Source organism: Pipistrellus hanaki (genome assembly GCF_964339955.1).
Source record: "Pipistrellus hanaki genome assembly, chromosome: 4".
Classification (NCBI taxonomy): domain Eukaryota; kingdom Metazoa; phylum Chordata; class Mammalia; order Chiroptera; family Vespertilionidae; genus Pipistrellus; species Pipistrellus hanaki.
Window position 1 is genome coordinate 93,123,997 of NC_140506.1, and position 24,489 is coordinate 93,148,485.

Below are 24,489 nucleotides of genomic sequence, written 5' to 3' on the forward strand. Positions count from 1 at the left end.
CCATGAGACCTGCAGGAAGGGGAGCAGTGGGCAGCAGCAGCTCAACCTGGGCTCACTCTTTTTTTTTTTTTTTTTTTTTTTAAATTGATTTTTTTACAGAGAGGAAGAGAGATAGAGAGCCAGAAACGTCAATGAGAGAGAAACATCGACCAGCCGCCTCCTGCACACCCCCCACCGGGAATGTGCCCGCAACCAACGTACATGCCCTTGACCAGAATCGAACCCGGGACCCTTCAGTCCACAGACCAATGCTCTACCACTGAGCCAAACCGGTTTTGGCTGGGCTCACTCTTTACCTGTCTCCAAGGCCCCTTTTCTCTGACTTTCTCCTGTTGCTTCCTCTACCTTAAGCCTTTGTTTCACTATCCCCAACTTTAATAAACATACTCTCAAAATCATCTCATATTGTGAAATCTTTCCTACCTAAAGTCAAGAACCCATACACTGCCTGGAGGCTCACACTCACTCCATGCCCAGATTCCATCTGGTACATTCTGGTGCCCAATAGGGGGAACAAAATTGTTTTCTTTTCTTTTCTTTTTTTTTAATATGTGTTTTTTAAAATATGTTTTTATTGATTTTTTATTTTTTTTTTATTTTTTTTTTTAAATATATTTTATTGATTTTGTACAGAGAGGAAGGGAGAGAGATAGAGAGCTAGAAACATCGATGAGAGTCATCGATCAGTTGCCTCTTGCACACCCCCTACTGGGGACATGCCCGCAACCAAGGTACATGCCCTTGACCGGAATCGAACCCGGGTCCCTTCAGTCCCCAAGCCGACGCTCTATCCATTGAGCTAAACCGGTCCCGGCAAAATATGTTTTTATTGATTTTTTAGAGAGAGAAAAAGGGAGAGGAATAGAGAGATAGTAACATCGATGAGAGACCTACCAGCATGACTCAGAGGTTGAGCATCAACCTATGAACCAGGAGGTTGAGGTTCGATTCCCAGTTGGGGCATGCAGGAGGCAGCCGATCAATTATTCTCTCCAAATATTGATGCTTCTATCTCTCCCTCTCCCTTCCTCTCTGAAGTCAATTTTATATATATAAATATATAAAGAAATATTGATGAGAGCATCCATCGGCTGCCTCCTGCACACCCCCTACTGGGGATCAAGCCTGAAACCCAGGCCTGCACCCTGACTGGGAATCAAACCAACAACCTCTAGATTCGTGGGTCAACCACTGAGCCATAATGGCCAGGCTCTAATTCATCTTTTTTGTCACTTCTCATCATTGGTGTGTGGGAAGCCTACCTATCAGCTGTGGAGTAAATCTTTCATCAAAACTTGCCTCATCAGCTGTAGCCAGTTTGGCTCGGTGGTTAGAGCATTGCCTGTGGACTGAAGGGTCCTGGGTTCAATTCTGGACAGGGGCACAGGCCTGGGTTGTGGGCTCAATCCCCAGTAGGAGGTGTGCAGGAGACAGCCAATCAATGATTCTCTCATCATTGATGTTTCTATCTCTCCCTTCCTCTCTGAAATCAATAATATATTTTTTTAAAACACTTGCCTCATCAACGCTGAAATGGAAGGTAAGCCTGCCCTCTGGACACAGAGCCACCCACCCCTACGACCATCCCCAGGTGATACCTGGGTGACTAGGTCTGGTGAATCAGGACTGGATCACCCTGATGTCCAAAAAGACCCTTTTCCTCCCCCTGTTTGGCTGGCATGGAGTGAGTCCCTGTCTGAGTGGGGTAAATCCATCCCGAGAGGCATCTGGCAACTGTATAGGTGGCTGGTGAAGCCACCCTCAGGGCAGAGGGTAAACATGCTTTCTCTTCGTATTTCCCTTTCTGCACTTTTCTCTGTTCATCCTATATAATAAAAGCCTAATATGCTAAGTGTCCGGTCATCTGGTCTTTCATTCAACCAATCAAAGCATAATATGCTAACGATATGCTAAGGCAGCTCAACCACTCGCTATGATGTGCACCAACTACCAGGGGGCAGACACTCCAACCTGTAGGTTAGCTTGCTGCTGGGGTCTGAGCCAGACAGGCCAGACACGCCCTGGAGCCCTCCCAAGGTCCCTCCCAGGGTGGCCAACCTCCCGCATCCCTCCCTCGCCCCATAGTGTGCTTGTGGGGTCCCTCAATGTTGGCAAGCCAGTTTCAGCCCGATTCCACAGCCCAGGCCAAGGGACCCTGAATTCCTGCACGGTCCTCTAGTATTGTATAAATTCTGGTCATGTATTAGAGCAGTTTTAACAAGTTCGTTCCTGTCATGCCACACCTTACCCTCTGCCACCTGGTTTCTCCTTCTCCTGTTTAAACCACTCTTTGGGACTCAGCATATGCAATTCCTTATCTTGGGGTCAAGGCTTTGTTTCTGCAGCTCACTCAGATTTCACTGAGTCTCCACAAGTCTTCCTACTGGGCAATCAGAAATGTAAGCAAGGCCTTGCTCAGTGGTATGTGGGTGGGGAGGGGGGTTCAGTTCCCAGTCAAGGTCACATACTTTGGTTGCAGGTTCAATCACCAGCTCCAGTGGGGCACAAGCAGGAGGCCACCAACTGATGTGTCTCTCTTAGAGAACTGCTTCTCTCTCTCTCTCTCTCTCTCTCTCTCTCTCTCTCTCTCTCTCTCTCTCTCTCTCTCCAGTGGGGCACAAGCAGGAGGCCACCAACTGATGTGTCTCTCTTAGAGAACTGCTTTTCTCTCTCTCTCTCTCTCTCTCTCTCTCTCTCTCTCTCTCTCTCTCTCTCTCTCTCCCCTCCCTTCCACATTCTCTAAAAAAAAAAAAAGAAAAAAAGAAAAAATCCTCTCATTGGGTGAGGATTAAAAGGAAGAAAAGAAATGTCCACAAGACTAAGGTGATTGCAGGAAAATAAACACCCTAATCCTCCCCCTGGAGGCTGGGGAGGGTGGCTTGGCTTCAGTCCTCAGAACAATAGGGGATTAACACCTCCCCCAGGCCCTGTGCAGGTTGTGGGAACAGCAGTAGCAACTGCAGCACCTCGGTGTGAAGGACATGGGGGGGGGGGGGGGGGAGGCTGGCATTAAAACAAAAAACAGCCCTAGCCGGTTTGGCTCAATGGATAGCGCCTTGGCCTTTGGACTGCAGGGTCCCAGGTTCGATTCTGGTCAAGGGCATGTACCTTGGTTGTGGGCACTGTCCCTCTCTCTTCCTCTCTGTAAAAAAATCAATAAAATATATATTTAAAAAAATAAAATAAAAATAAAAAGGAGAAGAAGAAGAACATAAAAAGAAGAGGAGCCCACAGCTGACTGGCTCTCCTGCCTGGAGAACGCTGTGCCGTTGCCAGAGGGGAGGCCTTTGGAAAGGGAGTGTCGGGGCTCCAGAGGGAACCCAGAGCCTCCAAACCAGTGAGGCCGAAGCTCCTGAGAACTGACATGTCTGAGCCTCCTCCCGCTCCCACCAAACAGCTGCCCATGGTGCCGGGAGCCTTGGGTAGCCCTCGCTGTGACAGGTCAGCCCGGTTCATCTTTATTAGACACGGGCCGGCCGCTTACTCTGCTCTGACTCATTCACCCCAACCGCCTCTTTCTCCCAAAACCTGTCTGATCAGGGGTAAATGGGCATTCTGGAGGCTTCCATTTCACTTAACCCTTCGGCTGCCGCCTCGGGAATCTCTTTCTTTCTTTCTTTTTTTTTTTTTTTAAATCAATCTTTATTGTTCATATTATTACAAAGGTTCCTCATTTCTTCCCCTCTCCACCAGGTTCCCACCCCACCCTCCGCCCCCTCCCCATCCCCCATTGTCCTCATCCATAGGTGCAGTTTATGTTCAGTCTCTTCCTCCTTCCCTCTCCCCGATAGTAAATCCCTTTTCAGATAGTAAATCTGTTACTTAGCATTTTCTCATATCAATAATACCTCCACATGCCCAATGATACATTTCACACAAAAGACATTTCCAAATAGGTCAACCAGCCTCATCCAGGCCCCACCCAAGGCACTCACAGATCAACACCCCAGCCCTATACTAACTCAACACATCCAGATCTAAGCCTTCACCACTTGATTCAGCAGACCCTCAAGTTCCCACAAAAGTTTCCAGCCATGTCTGAGAGGCAGCCGTGGGGCGGGAATCTCGCTTTTAGCCAGGCCTTTCTTGGGGTTCCAGGGTGCCCCGTTCCCTTGTTAGGGAGGGACATCTTGTACAGTCTAGGAACTCATGTGCCCCAGAAGCATTAGCCACGGAAGACAACGGGCCCTCATTGTTATGCCTGATGGCCAATCTAACTCCTCACCCTGAACCAGGAATTAATAAGTTCCAGGATCTGTCCTCATCCAAGTCAACCCCAAGGCATGGGAACTAGAATACCAGGCAGGGCAACAAATTTATCTCCCCCCAACACCCTCCAACCCCCCCGCCCGTCAAGATATCTCTAAAACCAGGATACCATACCCTGACCAAAGACAATGCCCCTAAAACCTAAGGCCACTAAAAGGGCTCAAAACTCTCATTGAAAAATACTTAAAGCATGGGCGTCTCAGGCCCTGCAGGTCCCCAAGCAATACCCCTATCCTAGTACAAAAGCCAAATGGAGAACCCTGGTTTGTATAAGACCTAAGCGCAGGGATTAAGGCTGTGATTCTGGTACATCCTATAGAGTCAAAATTCTAGGCCATCTTTTTAAAAAATATATCTTCTTTATTGATTTCATATAGAGGAAGGAGAGAGAGATAGAAACACCAATGATGGCCGAAACTGGTTTGGCTCAATGGATAGAGCGTCAGTTTGGGGACTGAAGGGTCCCAGGTTCGATTCCGGTCAGGAGCATGTACCTTGGTTGTGGGCATATTCCCGGTGGGGGGTGTGCAGGGGGCAGCTGATTGATGACTCTCATCGATGTTTTTAACTCTCTATCTCTCTCCCTTCCTCTCTGTACAAAATCAATAAAATATGTTTTTATTTATTTTTATTATTTTTTAATAAAATATGTTTTAAAAAATAGTTTTTTTAAAAAAAGCAGAAACATCAATGATGAGAGGAAACATTGATCTGCTGCCTCCTGCACACCCCCTCCCTGGGGATCCAGCGCACAGCCCAGGTATGTGCCTTGACTGGGAATCAACACTGACCTCCTGGTTCATATAATAGGTTGATTCTCAACTACTAAGCCCCGCTGGCCTGGTCCCCCTACACTATATATTTTTTCTTTTTAATTATATTTTAGAATAATCCTATATAATAAAAGGTTAATATGCAAATTGTCCCTACCCCTACACTATCTTAACTCAAATCCCAGGAAGAGCCAAATATTTTACTATATAAGATTTCGAGAAAGCCTTTTTCTGCATTCCCCATCACCCTGCCCCCCTACTTGTCTGCATGTGAATGGACTAACCCCCAAACCAGGAAAATTTGCTAATACACATGGACTATGTGCCCTCAGGCTTTAGGGTCAGGTCCCATTTGTTTGGAAATGCTTTAGCCAAGGAATTAAGAGCACTCTAATTGACCAGTGGAACCCTCCTACAATGCTGCCTTATTAATTTCCAGTACTAATATGACTCAGGTAAAAATTCCATTCTGGGACCTAACTGGTTTGGCTCAGTGGATAGAGCGTTGGCCTGAAGGGTCCCAGGTTTGATTCTGGTCAAGGGCATGTACCTTGGTTGCGGGCACATCCCCAGCAGGGGAGTTGCAGGAGGCAGCTGACTGATGTTTCTCATCGATGTTTCTCTCTGTCCCTCTTCCTTCCTCTCTGTAAAAAATCAATAAAATATATTTTTTTAAAAAAAGTTTCTTCAATTTTTTTTAAAGGTCCTAGCCAGTTTGGCTCAGTAGATAAGAGCATTGGCCTGCAGAGTGAAGAGTCCAGATTTGATTCTGGTCAAGGGGACATGCCAGGGTTGCAGGCTCAATCGATGTTTCTATCTCTCTCTCTCCCTTCCTCTCTGAAATCAATAAAAATATATTAATAAATAATTAAGTAAAAATTAAAATATATTTAAATTTTCTCCCAAAAAGGCCCAAATAACCTCAGCAGGTCCAATACCTTAGGGTATTTACTTACCCCAGGAGTCTAGACCCTGTCACCCCAAACAAAACAGGCCATCTTGGCTTTCCACACAGTAAATGACAGCTTCGGGGATATTTAGGAATAGCTGGCTTCTGCTGCTGTAGACACCAGATTTGGGTCTAATTGCTAAACTTCTGTTAACGCAAAAACATTCAAATCTGTGAAGAATTTTTGTGAGTTTATTTGAGCCAAACTGTCAATAATTGCTGGGAAGCAGGATCTGAACAGATTGGGATAATGTTCCCGAGAATGGTGGGTTTTCATCTATTTTTAAAAAATATATTTTATTGATTTTTTTTTTTTTTTTTTTTTTTTTTTTTTTTTTACAGAGAGGAAGGGAGAGGGATAGAGAGCTAGTGTTGTGGGGTCAAACCCTGGGTTCAAAATAAGACCACTGGAGGCTGAAGATTGATTAAAAAAGCAGGCAAGGATTTATTGAAATATCTGGCCAGACAGTCGCAAGAGCACCACATGGGTGGACTCCACACGACTGCACCATTTCAGGGGTAGGCAGTCCCTTTTAAAGGTTCAAACCACAGGAATTTTCCTTTGTTCTAAATTCTAAATCCTAAAGACTACATTCTAAAGACTGGGGTCAGCCCGCAGGGTCGTCACTAGTCACATCCTGCTGGACATTGGAATGTGGCCCTATCTTGCAATAGCCAATAACATAGAAGCCAGCTCAGAGGTTATCTACAGTTTCTATCTCTGAAGGTTACTGAGTCAGTGGGAATCAATCTCTCGGGTCCTGGTCCCAGGCAAGGGAAAATTGCCTTAGCCTCCAGGTCTCCACCTGGAAGCTGAGGTAAATATCCTGTGTTTAATCAGGTGCAGGAGCCAGACTTAATAGGGTTAAAATTCAAACAGCAGTTTTTACCAAAATATGGTTGCCACTATATTTCACTAGAAACATCTATGAGAGAGAAACATCGACCAGCTGCCTCCTGCACACCCCCTATAGGGGATGTGCCCACAACCAATGTACATGCCCTTGACCGGAATCGAACCCGGGACCCTTCAGTCTGCAGACCAATGCTCTATCCACTGAGCCAAACCAGTTTCCGCTCATCTGTTTTTATACATTACAATCAAAGGAGGGGACTTAGGTGAGTTACCTGGACTCCATTGGTGATAGACTAGAGAGGCGGGAGAAAACCTCTGGGCTTGAATAAAGAGTGAAATGATAGACAAACTTCTTCTCAGGTGGGTACAGGATAGCTAACAGTCAACAATGAACATGATAGTAATAACAATGAAGAAATTTGTGGTATCTGTCCTGGTGCCAGGGCATTGGGTTGTGCCCTGAGGGGTCCAGAAAAAGAAGGGGAAGTTGTTACCCTGACATTTCAATGACAGATGCAAAAAGACAATAAGCTCAGTTAAGGGGAAGATGAACCTAACAAGCTCCGGGGCGGCCTGCCTGGCGCTCTTGCAAACTTAGAGACAAAAAAACAAAAAACAAAACAAAACAAACCGCACACAAACAAAAAAACTCAGAGACCTAAAGGAACCACAAAGGACGATTGGGGCACAACTGACACCACAACTCCTTTGTTGTTATCATGTTAATTGTTGACTGTTGGCTGTCCTGCGCCCACCTACGTGGGTGTCTATCATTTTAGCTTTTATCCAATCCCAGGAGTCTCCCCGCTTTTCTTTCCACCTCTCTAATCTACCACCGGTGAATTTTATGCAACCCGCCTATGACCCCGCCTTTGATGGCAATGTATAAAAATAGATGAAAACCTGCCATTCTCTGGAACATTATCCCAATCTGTTGAGATCCTGCTTCCAAGCAATTACCAACAGTTGGGCTCAAATAAACTCACAACAGTTCTTTACAGGTTTGAATGTTTTTACGTTACCACCACCCTTGTCTCCCAATGTTTGTGAGAGAAGGGCTCCATCAGACTGTTAAGGAGGTGACCAACAGCGTGTGCTCTCCTCCAAAAATCACCTGACTCACCTCCTGACCCCAGCACAACACTGGGCAATACCCTGGGAGGACTGGCAGGCTGGTGTCATGCACAGGTCCCCCAAAGCTCCATTTAAATATTTGCGAGTGTTTGTAGACACCTTTACCAGATGGATTGAAGGCTTTTCTTTCTTTTCTTTTTTTTAAATAAATTTTTATTGTTCATATTATTACAAATGTTCCTCTCCCCCCCCCCCCATTGCTCTCCTCCACCAGGTTCCCATCCCACCCTCTGCCCTTTCCCCACCCCCATTGTCCTCACCCATAGGTGTACAGTTTATGTTCAGTCTCTTCCCACATCCCCCTCTCCCCTTTTCCCCAAGAATTGTCAGTTCATTCCCCTTCCATACCTCTGATTCTATTATATTCAACAGTTAATATTGTTCATCAGATTTTTTTTTTAATTTCCTTGGTTTTTAGATTCACCTGTTGATAGTTACGTATTTGTTGTTCATAATTTTTATCTTTATTTACTTCCTCTTCCTAAATAATCCCCTTCAGCAATTCATATAATTCTGGTTTGGCGGTGATGAACTCCTTTAGCTTTTTTTTATTTGTGAAGCTCTTTATCTGACCTTCAATTCTGAGTGATAGCTTTGCTGGATAGATTATCTTTGGCTGTAGGTTCTTACTATTCATCACCTTGAATATTTCTTGCCATTCCCATCTGGCCTGCATGGTTTCTGTTGAGAAATCAGCTGACAATCGTTTAGGTGCTCCTTTATAGGTAACTACCTTCTTTGCTCTTGCTGCTTTTAATATTCTCTCTTTGTCTTTTGCTCTTGGAATTTTAATTATGATTTGTCTTGGTGTGGTCCTCTTTGGATTCCTTTTGTTTGGAGTTCTGTGCGCTTCCTGGACTTGTAAGCCTAATTCTTTCACCAGGTGGGGGAAGTTTTCTGTCACTATTTCTTTCAGTATGTTTTTGATATCTTGCTCTCTCTCATCTTCTGGGATCCCCATAATTCTGATGTTGGTTCGCTTGAAGTTGTCCCAGAGGTTTCTTACATTATCTTCAATTTTCTGGATTCTCTTGTCTTCTTGTCTTCTTGCTTCTTCTGGCTCTTTATGTTCCAAATCTTTGACTTGATTCTTGCGATCTTCCATTCTGTTTTTAGGACTCTGTATAATATTTTTTATTTCAGACAATGTATTCTTTATTTCTTGTTGATCCCTTATCATTTCTCGTTGATTCCTTATTAATTCTAATTGATCCCTTTTCATATCCTCATAGGTCTTATCGATCTTTTCTAGGAAATTCTTGAAAAACCTTATAAGCGTAGATTTCAACTCTATATCCAGTTGCTTTTTGTCCTCCATTTCTTTCCTTTGTGATCTATTTCGTTGTCCAATTTTCGCAGCTTCCCTGATGGGGCGGAGTTTCAGGGTGGAGTCTACAGCCTTGGCTTCCCTCAGCCCCGCCCTATGCAGCTCCTGAGGCTCAGGGTTCTTCAGTACTCACTGCAAGCACCTCTGAGAGAAAGGTGCCCTCAATTTTCACCTGCTACCAAACAGTCTATGCTCTCCCCCAATAAGCCCGGAACTGGGGTTCAGTTCAGTTGGAAGTAGGATTGGAGGTGGCGTTCAGAGCAGTCTGGAGCCCCTGTCTCCTCCCCCCCAGGGCAATCCCGTGGCACAGCCGACCGTCCCTTCTCTGCACGCAATGTGCGCGCCTCCGGGACCTCCTTTCGCCGCTCCCCCGGGGTTCTGCCTTACAGCCCAGCTCCCTCTGTTTGAGCCTGGGTCCCCGGGGTCTGGCCTAGAACTGGGGTTCAGAGCAGTCAGAACTGGGGCCCAGCACAGTCGGAGCTTTTATCTCCTTCCTGCTAGGGAACGCCAGCCAGACTATCAGCCGCCCCGCCCTTCCTCTCCGCTCCGTCCTCACCGCGCGCCGCGTGTCTCTGTACCTTTGGCTTTTACAGCTCCTCCGCTCTTCCTTCTGGTTTTCTCCTTGCTTCTCGTTATAGAATTTCCAGTCAGTCGACTTTCCTATAGTTCTGGGTAATGTCCATTTTATATTTTAGTTGTATTTTATTGAAATTGTTGTGTGCGGCTGCGGCTAGGTGTTTACCTGTGCAGCCATCTTGGATTCTCTGGATTGAAGGCTTTTCTACGAGAACAGAAAAAGCTACTAAAAGAAATAAATCTTACCCAGGTTTGGACTACCAAAAAGCTTACAGAGTGACAAAGGGCCCTCTTTCGTAGCTCAAGCTTTAGGAATCAGCTATCACTTACACTAATTATGGCGACCTTAATCCTCAGATAAGGTACAAAGAGCTAACCAAACCCTAAAAGGGACTCTAGCCAAGCTATGCCAAGAACTTCAGGGTGTCTGCGAACCTGGGTATCTATGTTACCCATAGGCCTCATGCAAATGAGAGCTGCACCTAAAGAAAAATCACAAGTTAGCCCCTTTGAGCTTGTGATCCTATACGATAAAAGGCTAATATGCAAATCGACTGAACAGAGGAACCACCGGTCACTATGACGTGCACTGACCACCAGGGGGCAGACGCTCAACACAGTGTCTGGGTTGTAAACTCGGTCCCCACTGTGGCTGTGCAGGAGGCAGCCAGCTGATGGATGTTTGAGCTCTCTCATAAATGTTTCTCTCCCTTCCTCTCTCTGAAATCAATAAAAGCATACTGTGCCGAGTCCCTCCCAGGCTGTCTTTCCTGTTATGTGCCTCACACAGGGCCCTTTAGCTCTGCACCCTGTCCTAAGCAAAGTTCAAGGTCAAATGCCTTCCTCCGGGACCTAGCTCCGGGACCTAGCTCCAGGACACAGACTCTCAGGACACAGGCCCTCCTCCCACGCCTCCCCCTGTGGTGTCTCCCCAGTGTGAGTGAGCCATGCTCAAGGCCACCAGAAAGGCCAGGACAGCCCGACAGCTGGTGCAGGAACACGCTGGCCTTGATGCTGCTGGGGGTAGGGAAGGCGCCTCAGGGTGGAAAGAATCCTTGACTCCTGGACATGTTCTTGCCTGGGGCCCAGCCCTCCTCTTGCCTCTCAGGGTCACAGGCCCAGCCCAGCCTGAGGAGGTAGCGGGGAGGAAGGCATTTGACCTTGAACTTTGCTTAGGACGGGGTGCAGAGCTAAAGGGCCGTGAGTGAGGCACGTGAGAGGAAAGACAGCCCACCCACCACTGGGATGCAAGCTTCCTCGAGGGTCCCAGCAGGCCTGTCACCCCCACACAGGTGCAGAGGGTGGCCTGGGAGGGTCTCAGCACAGAGCAGGTGGGGTGAGGGGTTCCTCCTGCTGGTCTGTTCCTGCTACACCCCTCTCTCCTCTCCCCTCTGCTTATTGTGTGGCACAAGCTTTCCTAGACTCCTCATCCCCAGGCACCCCCTCTGGCCAGCCCGGATAAGGGGGAAGGAGGGGCCATTAACAGGCAGACAGGCCCAGCCTCTGAGCCCTCTGGTGGCCAAGCCCCAAGGCTGTCATATCCTGGCCCTGCCCACAGGCTTAGTCTGAGGTCAAAGGTTGGTCCAGAGACCTGAGAAGGGCCCCAGGATACCAGCCCAGTTGGAATGGTCCTGACCAATGGGAGGGGAGGAGGCACAGATCAAGCAGGGCTGCAGGGGTGTGAGGTGAGAGACCCTGAGCCCGGGGAGCAGGGGGAACTGAGGAGGGATGAAGCCCAGGTGGTAGGGGCAGCTGCCAGCCTCACTGCTCCCAGGACACAACTGTGAACACAAGACTCTCCCTGGCTTGGGGGACAAAGGTTGGCATCCAAAGGGCATGGGATGGGCCCAGCCAGAGCCCCCCCAAAACTCAGCTTCTTTCTCTTGAACCGGCAGGAACCCCAGTCAGCTCTGCAAGGTCTGCCGCCCCATCCCCACCTCCCTGGCCTTCCTCTGTGCGGAGAGACTGTTCAGGGACATCACTGGCTGAAACCGGTTTGGCTCAGTGGTAAAGCATCGGCCTGCAGACCAGACCGAAGGGTCCCAGTTAGATTCCAGTCAAGGGCATGTATCTTGGCTGTGGCACATCCCCAAGTAGAGGGTGTGCAAGAGGCAGCTGATCGGTGATTCTCTCATCGATGTTTCTAACTCTCTATCACTCTCTCTTCCTCTCTTCCTCTCTGTAAAAAAATCAATAAAATATATTAAAAACAAAAACAAAAACAAGAAAACGACATCACTGGTGCGGACTCTCAAATTACATCTGCCTCCATCAAAGAGGGAAGCAGCAAGGCCCTGGACGGAGACCTAAGGTCAAGACCAGAGGGAAGTATGCAGTGTGGGCACTCCTGGGGGTCCGCCCAGAGTCTGACTCACATCCACGATGTTGCAGAAAATGTGTGCTCACATAAGCTCCGGTGTTCTCTCATGCGCTCACACGCATTCACACAGGCTCGATCATGCACACACTCACACACTGCAGCAAAGGCTGCCACTGCTTCTGTGCCAGGTTCAGAGCTTGGCGGTTGCTGAGGGTGGATGTTGGCTCACAGCTCCAGCCAAAAGGGGCGGATGTGGCAGGTAGTTACCAACCTGAGATCAGTGCCATTAAACAGCCATCGCTGCTGGGCATTTGGGCAGTGCTTTACAGCAGCCCATATGACACAGGGGACGCAGGCAGATGGGCCAGTCTCCGGCTCCTCCCCTCTGAATGGACATAGGGCGAGAGGAAAACTTACTTTCCTATATTTATTGTAATGCCTGACACCAAATGTACAGGTTTTCCTCACCAAGTAATTCTCCAGTTCTCTGCAGACACCAACTGGTTGTCCTGTAACTTAATTCTGACACTAACTGCCCGGCCTTAGGGCAGACCCGTAGGCTAAGGGCTCAGTCCCACATGACCGCCCAATTTCAGACCCAAGTCACAAGTCCAGGATGCCAGCTATAGATTGGGGTTCCCATGACTGACCTCCTTGGATTCCATAATTAGGAAGGCTCACGGAACTTAGAGACATGCTTTATATATGTTCACTGGTTTACTATAAAGAATACAGGCGGTATGCCGAGGCCGGTTTGGCTCAGTGGTGAAGCGTCCGTCTGCAGACTGAGGGGTCCCGGGTTCGATTCCAGTCAGGGGCATGTACGTTGGTTGCGGGCACATTCGCAGTGGGGGGAGTGCAGGAGGCAGCTGGTCGATGTATCTCTCTCATCAATGTTTCTAGCTCTCTATCTCTCTCCCTTCCTCTCTGTAAAAAATCAATAAAATATAAGTCAGAAACAATGGAATTAAAAAAAAACACACAAAAAGAATACAGGTGGAAGGGGAGGGAGGGGGGAAAGGAGGGGGGAAGGGAAGGGGAGCCTTATTGGGTTTGGCTCAGTGGATAGAGCATCAGCCTGCGGTCTGAAGGGTCCTGGGTTCGATTCCGGTGAAAAGCATGTACCTTGGTTGTGGGCACATCCCCGGTAAGGGGTGTGCAGGAGGCAGCTGATCGATGTTTCTCTCTCATCCATGTTTCTGGCTTTCTATCCCTCTCCCTTCCTCTCTGTAAAAATCAATAAAATATATATTTCTTAAAAAGGATACAAGTGGGGGTCTCTTCCCCCTCCCCACGTGGGAGTCAGTTCCGTGGGACTCTTCCCTCTCTCTACATGGGGGTCTGTACTTGTTCTTCAATTCATCTCCATCTTTGCTATACCACTTTTCTGTCCGTGGATTCATTCTTCAATTCCATCGCACTTTATTATAAAGAATCCGGGTTCCAGTCCAAAAATTTGGTATCAGCAGGAAGAGCAAGTATCAAGCATTCTTTCTGAAACGGGTTTGGCTCAGTGGCTAGAGTGTAGGTCCCAGGTTCGATTCCGGTCAAGGGCATGTACCTTGGTTGCAGGCACATCCCCAGTAGGGGGTGTGCAAGAGGCAGCTGATCAATGATTCTCTCTCATTGATGTTTCTAACTATCCCTCTTTCTTCCTCTCTGTAAAAAATCAACAAAATATATTAAAAAAAAGTATCAAGCATTCTTTCCTGAAGATTCTCTCACCTCTGCATCAAGTGAGAAAAGCAAACTAACAAAGAAACTCCATGACCTCGCCACTTGCTGAAGCTCACAAGTCATCCTGCCTTTTTTTTTTTTTTTTTTTTTTTGCAAAACAAACAAACAAAAAAACCCCCTCAGATATAACTTCATTTTTCCCTTTTTTTTAAGTTTAAAATTTATATGGGTTTTTGGTTGATCCAGGATTAAATTATGTTTACTTGCCCCATGTGAGGTTCCACCTTTGAGCCCAGGAGTTACTGTAGTAACCAGCCTGAAGGAACATTGACCAATCAGAGGGGCTATCAAGGCACCAGGCTCTGCAGCCTTTATCAGCCACAGGGAAAAAGGAACTCAGTGGGGCTCTCCCTACACGGGAGTCTGTACTTGTTCTTCAGTAAATCTCCACCTTTGCTATAAAAAAAGAATACAGGCGGGAACAGCAGGTAGAAGAGACGCATGGGGAGCCGTGGGGAGGATTTGGGGCTCCCATGCCCTCTCCAGGAGCACCACCTTCCCAGCACCCCCACGTGTTCACCAACCGGGGTCTCCAAACCCCTTCATTTAGGGTTTTTATGGAAGTTCCATTACACAGGCTGGTTGGTTAAGTCATTGGTCATTGGTTGACCAGCTCAGTCTCCAGCCCCTCAACCTCCAAGGAAGTCATGAGCAGGGAAGAAAGTTCCAAGCTCTAGATAATCACATATTATATATAATCAAATATATAATCATTATATATAATCACATACTCCTCTGGCAACCAGCTCTCATCCTCCAAGAGTCACCTCATTGGTGTAAACCAGCTAAGCCTGGAAGGGGCTTGTTAATAACAGCAAATGGTTCCAGCTTCCAAGCGACATAGTGAGACCTGCCACCATCGCGGACCGGGTCCAGCGGCATTCCCACCCTCGCTGCCGGCTCAGCCGCCGGACCCGCCTCCTCCAGGTTGCGGCCGCAGGGGCGGCGCGGCGCGGCGCACGCATTATGACATTTTTTGAGCCGGGGGAGGTTGCGTCATAAACTCCTAGGTCTCGCGAGCCACGCAGAACCAACAAGCGCCGCTGGTGTAGTGGTATCATGCAAGATTCCCATTCTTGCGACCCGGGTTCGATTCCCGGGCGGCGCACTTAGTCTTTTTAGTTTTTTTTTTTTTTCTTCCCCCCATCTCAAAAAGCTGTCGGTGACAGCAGAAATTTCCAGACGAGAGAAAACCGGTGCAAGCACGAACGAGGCCATTTCAGAGTCACAAGTGCTATGAAAATGTTAGGGCAGCCACGGCGACGGAGTGCTGAGCTGAGGAGCACCTACACACCAGCGACCCAAACTCTCCGCCTGAGTCACCGCAGGGGCAGCGGCTCCCTAGGGCCTCCCGGATGATGCGGGCCCTTTAAGCTGCTGCACCGGACCTCCTGGGAACTGTAGTCCGTGGGGGAATGCTTCGCGGAGGGCGGGCTTCCCGACTGCCTGACTACAACTCCCGGCGGGCCTTGCAGCGGCCGCTCTGGGAGGACCAGCTGTGGCGTCGCGATGCTTTTGGCTGCGGCCGCCGAGCGGAACAAGGAACCAATTTTGCGCGTTCTGCGGCAGTATTTGGACCCGGCTCAGCACGGCATTCGCGTGCTTGAAGTGGCCTCGGGCTCCGGCCAGCATGCGGCCCACTTCGGGCGGGCCTTCCCCCTTGCAGAGTGGCAGCCGTCTGACGTGGACCAGCGCTGCTTGGACAGGTGCGGGGAAGACGGGACCCCGGGTGATCAAAGTGGGCCTCGCCCTGCCATCCCGGCTTCTCGAGCCAATGTGACTGCTGTGAGCGCGGTTGCACAGGCCACCCCCACTCACGGGCTGCCCCTCCGACAGCATCTCGGCCACCATTCAAGCCCAGGGATTGTCCAACGTGAAGGCTCCGCTGTACCTGGACGCGACCTGGGGTTGGGAGAAATGGGGCGGGATCCTGCCGCAGTCGCTGGACCTGCTGCTCTGCATCAACATGGCCCATATCAGCCCCCTGAACTGCACCGAGGTCTGTGGGAGCGGAAGCGAGCCACCCCCAGGACCAGTACCTGCCTCAGGGGGCACCCTCACCCCTGCATTGGGTGCCAGGTTTGCCCCATTTCATAAGGCACTGAGGCCTGGGGAGTTCAGGTTGAGCCTCCAACCCCCCAGCCCAGAGCTCTGTTGGAGACCTGGGTAAAGTTCCTCACTGCCCTCCTGCCTCTCCCTCCCTAGGGCCTCTTCAGAGCAGCAGGACACCTGCTCAAACCCAAGGCGCTGCTCATCACCTATGGGGTGAGTGCTCCTGCAGGGCATGGAATTCCCCTAGCCCTGTAATCCCAACCAGCCTCAGCCGTCCCCTCTTTTCTAGTCTCCTTCCCTCCTGTCTCAGGATTTTCTCCACTGCTACCTGCCACCATTGGAACAGGCCCAGACCTCCCCGTCTCCCCACACCCCCTAGGCTCATGGGAGCAGGGGAAGTGTGTCCTTTCATCCTCTGGGCACAGCCTGGAAGTCTGCCCAGTGGCTGGCTGACCCTGGGGCTGTGGGCAGAGCTGTGTCCCTCTGTCTCCACAGCCCTACGCTGTCAATGGGAAGATCTCTCCCCAGAGTAATGTGGACTTCGACCTGTCGCTCAGATGCAGGTTAGAGCTGGTGGTGCGAGGCCTTACTTGGGAAGGCAGGTTAGTTGGGCGACTCCTAACTACCTCTTCCCCCCGCAGGAACCCAGAGTGGGGGCTGCGGGACACGGCCTTCCTGGAGGGCCTGGGCCGGGCCAACGGCCTTCTCTTGGAGAAGATGGTAGGTGGGAAGGCCTGGGGGACTGGGTGGCCTCCCTGGGCAGCTTCTCCAGCCAAAGCAACTCTCCTAGGTGGATATGCCAGCCAACAACAAATGCCTGATTTTCCGGAAAGAGTAACCCTTCTTCCTGCATGCCTATGTCCTCGGTGAGGCCTCTTCTGGGACAAACCCAGATAGCCAGCCCCTGCCTTCCTGGACCAGGCCATGCAGACTGGCCTTGCCCATTCTGGGGGCTCTCGGTCAGTGGCCGCGGGGCTGCAGAGAGCCTGGGAATAAAGTGTTTCCTGCTATCCTATTGCTGGTGCCACTACGCCTCTTCCTGGGAGCACCCTAGATGGGGCTGGGTGGGCAGGCTGTCTCCAAGGGCTCCCTCCATTCCTGGGGGCAGGAGAGGCCTGGTCTATGGGGTCAGGGCGTATGGACATCCTAGACCCGGCTGTTCCACTTGCACAGCAAAGAAGGGAGAAGACAGGGGCTGCTGAGGCAGGACCGAACTGGCTGCATGGCCCTCCTGCCACCAGAGGTGGCACCCACCCCTGGACCTAGTCCTGGCTTGTGCTCTTAGAGGGAGACAGGAGTCTCCCCAGGAGGGAACTAGTGCTCCAGGATGACCGTGGACTAGAGCCTGAACACCAGTGTGGAGGCGGGACCCAGCTGGATTACAGGTTGGATGGGAGAAGGATGGTAACCCTGGGAGGCTCAGCACCAGCAGCCATGATGTCTCTCCTGGGAAATGCTTTTATTGGGGAGTGGGGGGTGAGAGGCAGGGACTGGGCGGGCTGGAGGACAGGGCAGGCAGTGCTCTAGGTCGGTGGGGCTAGTCCTGGAAGCGGTTGAGCAGCTCGCAGGCCCTCTTCTCCAGCAGCTCTGAGATCTTCTTGATGCGCTTCTCGCTGGCGATACGGACGTAGCTGCCAGCATCCAGGACAGCCACACCGTCTCGCACTTCCCCCATAATGACCAGCGGACCATCACCTGCTGTCACATTGGGGCAGGGGCAGGCCCAGTCCATGCCACTCAGTGTCACCTCCAGGTACTTGGTGCCCAAGAACCTGAGGCCCATCTTGTCATCCTTGAGCACGTCATCTAGGGCCACACGGGCAATGCTGCCGCCGCCAGCCTCGGACTCCTCCAGCACTTCTGTGAGTCGCCCTACGATGGCAAAGTCACTGCGGCACAAGCTCAGCGCCAGCTTGCTCCTGAGGCGGCAGGCCCGGCAGGGTGGCATGCGCGGCACGGGGCAGGCATCCTCACAGCTCTCTTGGCTCTCAAAGTTGTTGCTGTTGCCTTCACAGCCACCGTACACGAAGGGGTGGCACTGCTGTAGCAGTGGGCTGTAGGCCCAGCGTGGCTCCCAGCCTTGGCAGGGGCCCTGCACGGCTGGCAGCACACAGTTATCCCCTGGCCCGTGGGCACAGGCTTGCTGGCACTCCTCATAGGTCTCAAAGCCCTGGGTGCCTCCGTCACAGCTGCTAACTTGGAAGGTCATGCAACCCCCCCGCTGTGGATCGAAGTGCCAGAGGACATGGCTGGAGAGGGGGCTGGCACAGGCCTGCGCTTGGGGCAGGCACTCAGCAGGGGCGCCGGGGGCCCCGTCCCTGGCCGGATCCCGCTGGACCACAGAGAGGGGGAAGTCGGCCCGCAGCAGGCCGGCGGTGTTGCGGGCGGTGCAGGTGTAGAGGCCGGCATCCTCAGGCCGGGCGTTGTAGAGCACCAGCTGCCCGATGCTGGTGACCACCACATTGCCGTACATCTGGTCTGGCCGCATGATGAGGTTCTCCCGCTGCTCACTCTGCTTCTCCCAGGTCACGGCGGGCGGCGGGCGGCCACTGACATCGCAGTGGAGGCTGGCGGTGCCCCCCACATACACCACCTGCGGGGAAGGGTTGCTGTAGAGGGCAGGTGGCACCGGGGTGTCCCCGGGTGTCGGGCGGGCAGTGGTCTCGGGTGGTCCTGGGCTGCTGGGCGGCCAGGTGAGGATGTGTTTGCAGGGCACGACGTGCAGGTGGAGGCCACGCAGGCAGGCCTCCGCATCCATGTAGCAGCGGTTATAGTAGGTGAGGCCATCTGAGGCACAAGTGAAGCTGGGTTCCTTCTCACAACGGTCACGGCAGCGGCACACAGGCTGCCCGTCCCAGATGTCGCAGTCTGAGCCCTGCTGTGGGCATGAGAAGCCCTCGCACGACGCCACCAGTGCAGGTGTGGCCAGGCCACCCTCAGGAAATCGGGCAGCCACACAGCTCTGCAGCCCACACACGTTGGTGCAGCACTTCTCAGTGGCCAGGCAGTCCTGGAAGGGGGTGGGTGGGGGGGTGAGGGGGAGCTCAGTAGGCAGCGGAACACTCCCGGCCTCACATGGGGCTCTGGCATTGCTAGGTTGGGGTGCCCCTAATGCAGCCCCCTGAGCCTATTTTCCCTCTGGAGAGCCCCGCAGGCTTGCACAAATTTCCATCCAGTGCTATTCCAGTTGCCTCACTGATAAGTCCTGTGTGTCATCTCACTGAATCCTCAGATCCCCACCCCTCAAAGCAGGTTTAATCATTATTCCCATAGTACAGAAGAAGAAACTGAGGCCCAGGGAGGATGGGCAGCATGCTCAAGGCCACTTCAGGGGATGCATGGCCAGGCCAGGCTGCAAAGGGCCATCCACACGTGGCCCCTGCCTTTCTCCCTGGCTGGTCCTGAGAACAACCAGCCCCAGGGTCTGATGGGCGATGAGGGCCAAGAGGAATGTTCCTTAAGACCCTCACGGGAGCCTGGCCTGAAACCCCCTGTGGGAGAAGCGTAAGGAGACGCCAAAGGCTGGGGGTCAGGGGTAGGATCTGGGCTCCCCCCGTGCCACCCTAATTCCCTGGGACTCCCACCGGGGTGGGTGGGGGTGGTGCCCACACTCACCTGGTCCCCGGTGCACTCGCGCTCACAGGTGCTCTGGGCGTCCACCCACAGGTTTGGGCTGAGCTGGTTGGGGCACACGCCTGAGTGGCTTCCGGGCCCCTGCAGCAGGCTGGCCCCTGAGGTCAGCCCAACCATGAGGAGCAGCAGTAGAAGCAGCCTCTGGGCTGACATGGGGACCACCGGCCCAGAGGGTGGGGGTGTGTGGCTGCCAGCCCTTCAGGCCCTGATCCCTTCAGGCATCCACCCTCCCAGGCCTGTGGTCAGCACCCTGACCATGGGCCCCTGACCGATCCTCTGGGTCCTCGTTGGCTCCCAAGGTCTGAGCCCACAGCAGATGCTCCCTCTAACAGTCTTGTGATTCCAGATCTGAGCTCTGGCAAGACCCCTTCCCAGCTTGGCTCTCTGTGGTTAAGAGGGCAGGGGGCGTGGTGGGGGAGGGGCTGAGGCCCAGGAGCAAGGAGACACTGGCCACCAGGGTAACTGAGGGGCGGAGAAGGGCTGGCTGTGGTCAGAGTGGGGAGGGTAGGGAACACTGTAACTGGAGGCCCTCCCCCCTCCAGGCTCCGGGCTCAGGGGATCAAAGCAGCCTCACAGACCCTCCCAGCTTGGATTCAGGACCCGGAAGGAGGGGGAAGGGAGATCAAACACAGGGACCGCCAGAATCTGCCCTCCCAAACCCTTTCCTGGGGTCTGGGGCCCCAGGAGCATCTGCTTTAAGACTGGATGGAAAACGTCCCATGACCCTGCGTCTGACCTTCTGACCCAGGAGGCAGGGTAATAAGAGCCTGGTCTGGTCAGAATGAGACCAAAAGACACCCCAGGTGCAGAGGACGCCATTGATCTGCCCTGGGAGGGGGCCTCAGGCATGGGGGCCAGTGGGCCAGACTTTGGACGGGGCTCAAGGCCCAGAACCCTCCCACAAAGCTGCAGCCTGAGGTGGGGGTAATGTGCAGTGAGATGGTCCTGGGCTGGAGTGTGTGTCAGGGGACGGCCCACCGTCTCCACCAAATCCCTGCTCCGTGCTCACCGCCCTCCCAGGCAGCAGTGAACCCGAGTGGTTATGCCCCACCAAAGCCCCAGTGAGGGCTCAGCTTCCCAGGTTCAGGATCCCAGACTCCAGCCTTTGGGGGCAGCAGGGAACAGGTGATCCCGCCAGCCCTCTGCTTTACTGCCGTACAGGGAAGCACAGGCTGGGAGGCTGCCTGCCTCACCAGCGAAATAGCTCATCCCAGTGTCCAGGGCTGGTACAACCACTCTTGGCCCCAGGGGCCACCATGTGTACCAGTCAACAAGACTAGTTATAGGGGTGGTGGGATTGACAGAGCAGCCCTGGACCCATCATGTGTGCAGACCCATCCCACTCTTCCAACTGACCAGCCAGTTAAAACCAGAGACTTTAATTCACATAAAATGTAGCCTGGAGGTCAGAGCTTACATTTACTGTACAAAGAAACAAAAACCGTCCAAAATGAGCTCAGGAATGGTGCGAGTGTCAGCAGCAAAGGGTAGTGTTTATGTGGTGAACGCGGGACCGTCCACACCCTCACATCAAAGTCCATGTTATTTGGTTCAGAATACAAAGAAAGGGGCTCCGTTGGCAGGACAGGACAGGCAGGGCCTCCTCTGCCTGACCCTGCTGGTGGCGAGGCCTTGGGCAGGGCCCCCAGGCACCGCTGCTCACAAGGGCCACAGACCCCTGCCCAGCTGCCTCCCAGAACAGCAGGCACAGGGCTCCTCCACAGAGGAGTCTCAGGGGATCTCAGGCCCAGGGGAGCCCAGCAGGAGGTAGAGTCGAGCACCAGTGTGACTGGTGGTCATGTCACCAGCCAGGCAGGTGGAAGGAATGAAGGCCTCCAGCCCAGGGTTGGCTGCCAGATCATGGAGGAGGTCCACTGCTGTGACTGCTCCAGGTGGCGTCACTAAGAACTGGGTTCTGGTGACATGTGACCTCAAAGAGGGGCGATGCCAGGTGAGGAGCAGCTATGGGGTGATAACCAAGGTCAGGGAACAGAAGCTGGCAAAAGTGGGGTCCAGGCGCCGAGGCGAGTGGGCCAAGACTCAGTCCAAAGCTGCAGAGCACCTGGCAACCCCTCAAGTATGCATTGCCCACAGACAGCTCTGCACCTTCACACACGGATGCAGAGTCCATCTCACAGCAACGTGTAAAAGTGTCTCCACTTCTCTTTTCCCAGAAACATTGACCTTCTGCTTGGAGTCCACGGCTCCATGACACACAGGAACATCACCCCACTGTGCAGACTGCCGGGCCCACCCCCGCACCACTGGCCAGTACTGTGCGGTAGGCACAACACTCAGAGAGGCTGGCACAGGTAGCGGGGTCCAAGAGTGCTGCCCAGAGCTGCATGTGCCCCACTGGGCCTTGCACAGTCCACACCCCATGTGAAGTGTGACGGCAGATTCCTTCCCATCTTTGCCTCCGGTTCCACCCTCCAATGTCCCAAAGTTCATCCCCACAGGCAGACATGAGCCCGCCCCATGGCTGCATTAAGGCTTCCCTGTCGGCCCTTTAAAAAGGTATAAAAGTGGTGAAATGTCTTCTATATAAATAAGTGAGCCAGGCCCCACGGGACCCTAGGACAGTTCCCTCGAGGTGGGACCAGGAACAGCACGTGGGGACTCGGGCTTGTTTCGAGGCCCAGCCTCTGCTGTCCTACAGGGCTCCTCTGGCTGAGACCACCTGCCTACGAGGTGGGCCCCGCGCTCTCAGGAGGGGTCATGTGGCCAAAGTCTTCCCTGTACATGGTGCCGCCCGAGTGCCCAGCAAGGAGCTTTCCCAAGCCTGAGACCTGACTCCCCAAGCGTGTCCGGATGGGCGGTGCCTGCCTCCCCTGCTAGGAGATCTTGCAGTTGCTCCTGGAGCAGTTCTGGGGTGGGCTCTGGGGGGGACGAATGGACTTAGACCTCTTGAGGCTGTTGCCCTTGCTGCCGCCACCCCCCGCCCCACTGGCCAGCGAGTAGGAACGCCCATGCATCATCACGGCGTTCATGCCGTTGGCCATCGAGAAGGACTTGAGGTGGCTCTTGATGGTGACAGGCAGTGGGAGCTTGTCGATGAGGTGCACGGGAGTGCAGGAGACGATGGCGCGGCAGCAGAGATCCTGCAGGCTGAACACTGTGGGGAGTGGTCAGAGACGGGGAGTCAGATGACTGGGGTCAAAACAAACCGTAGGGGAAAGGGGTCAGTGGTGGGGGAGGTGTCAGATGGGAAAAGGATCAGATATGGCAGGGGCGGGCCATGGAGAGGGTCAGACCATGGGGAGGGCGGTCCGATTATGGGGACGTTCAGAATGGAAAGACGGTGAGATGCTCAGAGCCTAAGGACCTGAGGGGGGGAGGACAGGAAGGGACAAGCTGTCATCTGGCCAGATGAGCACAAGTGACACTCATGGGGGATGGAGGTTTCCAAACCAGGACCTTGGGTATTCCATTGCCCTACTTGGTGCCAGGCACCACTGGGTGCAGCCCCTGGATGGCACTCTGCTCCTGCTTTCTCCCTACAGCTGCATACTGAGAAATGTCCTTGGGGACCCCACTTCTGAGGGCTTAGCCAGCTCTGCCCCCAGCACCGCAGGAGACTGAAGCCTCTGGGAACACTAGCTATCCCTGGCAGCTCTGGGTGGCCAGGGCTTGAGCAGCTGAAGGACAGGGAAGTACACAGGATTAGAAGTCGTTCCCCTGCTTGCTCTGAGACACGTCACCACCCCTAGCATGAGGGCATCATCGGAATGTAAGGCACAGTCCTCTCCCAAAGCTCTGGGACCCCCAAATAAAGCATACGCAGGAGGCAAGTTGGTTTAGTTGCAGCATGCTGTGGAAGTTCTACAACTGGGGAGTCTGGACACCTGGGAGGGACCACGACCTCTGAAGGGTCGCCTGTCCACTGCATCCACACTCAGGTCTCAGGCCCTGGTGGCCCCACTAGCTGCACCTCACCTCGGTTGGGCCTCCAGATCTTCTCCATGCCGTGCCGCATGAGCACGATGCGGGACAGCTCAGTGAAGGACTCGGTGACATTGAAGTTGCACAACGGGCTGACCTCAAAGAAGGTCATGCAGTTCTTTTCTGCGTAGGCGCGTGCCTGCTCTGTTGGGACTTGCCGCTTGAAAGCCAGGTGCAGCCGGTTCCCAACCAGGATCCGGGGGACCCCAGGTGCATGCTGGGAGGGCGGGGCAGAAGACTCAGCACAAGTATGAACCCGGGATGCCCCCCTCTTGGCTGTCCCCATCCCAATTCTATGATGAGGTGGGGCTCAGACCCATGAGCATGGCCTCTTGAGGCAGGAGACCCCAACCTTCAAGTGCCATGGATGCAAGAAAGGACGCACAGAGCTGGGGCCACGAGAGCAGCAGCAAATGGGGGCCACAAAGGCTCTTGTGGGGATGGAAGCACATGTGCCCTAGGGAGGATGACCATGGAAGGGGTTTCCACAGGTGCACACCTACCTCATCAATCTCCTTGATCCACCGGTCAATACCATCGAAGGACCAGCGGTTGGTGATATCATACACCAGGAGGATCCCCTGTAAAGAAGACAAGGGTGTCACGAGGATGAGGGGTCAGCCAGATGAAGGCCTCTTGTTTTGGCATGAGCCCCGGAATGGACATGCACCCTTCCTCCTAGGACAGGCAGGGCAGGGACACTTGGCACAGCCAGATACCTTTCAGGGAATTATACAGGTTACTGAACACATGGCAGTGTGGAGAATGTACTGTGAGACTCCCTGTCATATTTAAGAGGGGTCTCTGGTGTTGGACACTGTGTCTTTTCGCCTTGGCCAGGTCCATGTGGCCGTGGACACCCTTATGTGGGGTGGCAGCAATGTCATCCATGGTCAAGGATCTCATAGGCTCAATGCTGCC

The 24,489-nt window shown here is 52.7% G+C and overlaps 3 protein-coding genes across 7 annotated transcripts in view; 1 reads left to right on the plus strand and 2 right to left on the minus strand.

Moving 5' to 3' along the window:
- Positions 1 to 15,390: 15,390 nt before the first annotated feature.
- Positions 15,391 to 17,008, plus strand: METTL26 (methyltransferase like 26). Of its 2 annotated transcripts, XM_084881752.1 has the most exons (6): positions 15,393 to 15,647; positions 15,778 to 15,940; positions 16,147 to 16,206; positions 16,489 to 16,556; positions 16,635 to 16,713; positions 16,784 to 17,008. In XM_084881752.1, exons 1-6 carry the CDS (start codon positions 15,451 to 15,453, stop codon positions 16,829 to 16,831), a joined length of 615 nt encoding a protein of 204 aa, XP_084737878.1. In that variant the 5' UTR covers positions 15,393 to 15,450; the 3' UTR covers positions 16,832 to 17,008. The 2 variants fall into 2 exon arrangements, with proteins under 2 accessions (XP_084737879.1, XP_084737878.1); XM_084881753.1 differs by lacking the exons at positions 15,778 to 15,940; positions 16,489 to 16,556 and having other exon boundaries at positions 15,391 to 15,647.
- Positions 17,009 to 17,440: 432 nt separating this feature from the next.
- On the minus strand, positions 17,441 to 19,907 carry WFIKKN1 (WAP, follistatin/kazal, immunoglobulin, kunitz and netrin domain containing 1). Its single transcript, XM_084881747.1, has 2 exons — positions 19,609 to 19,907; positions 17,441 to 19,003 (listed from the first exon to the last, which is right to left on the minus strand). Exons 1-2 carry the CDS (start codon positions 19,777 to 19,779, stop codon positions 17,531 to 17,533), a joined length of 1,644 nt encoding a protein of 547 aa, XP_084737873.1. The 5' UTR covers positions 19,780 to 19,907; the 3' UTR covers positions 17,441 to 17,530.
- A 1,082-nt stretch (positions 19,908 to 20,989) lies between these two features.
- Positions 20,990 to 24,489, minus strand: part of RAB40C (RAB40C, member RAS oncogene family) — a 30,280-nt gene continuing 26,780 nt past the window's right edge. For all 4 annotated transcript variants that reach the window (XM_084881750.1, XM_084881751.1, XM_084881748.1 and 1 more), the window contains 3 exons: positions 24,072 to 24,149; positions 23,563 to 23,785; positions 20,990 to 22,741 (listed from right to left, as the gene is read on the minus strand). In XM_084881750.1, coding sequence (XP_084737876.1) covers positions 22,461 to 22,741; positions 23,563 to 23,785; positions 24,072 to 24,149 — 582 coding nt within the window. In that variant the 3' untranslated portion in view covers positions 20,990 to 22,460. The remainder of the gene's footprint in view (positions 22,742 to 23,562; positions 23,786 to 24,071; positions 24,150 to 24,489) is intronic.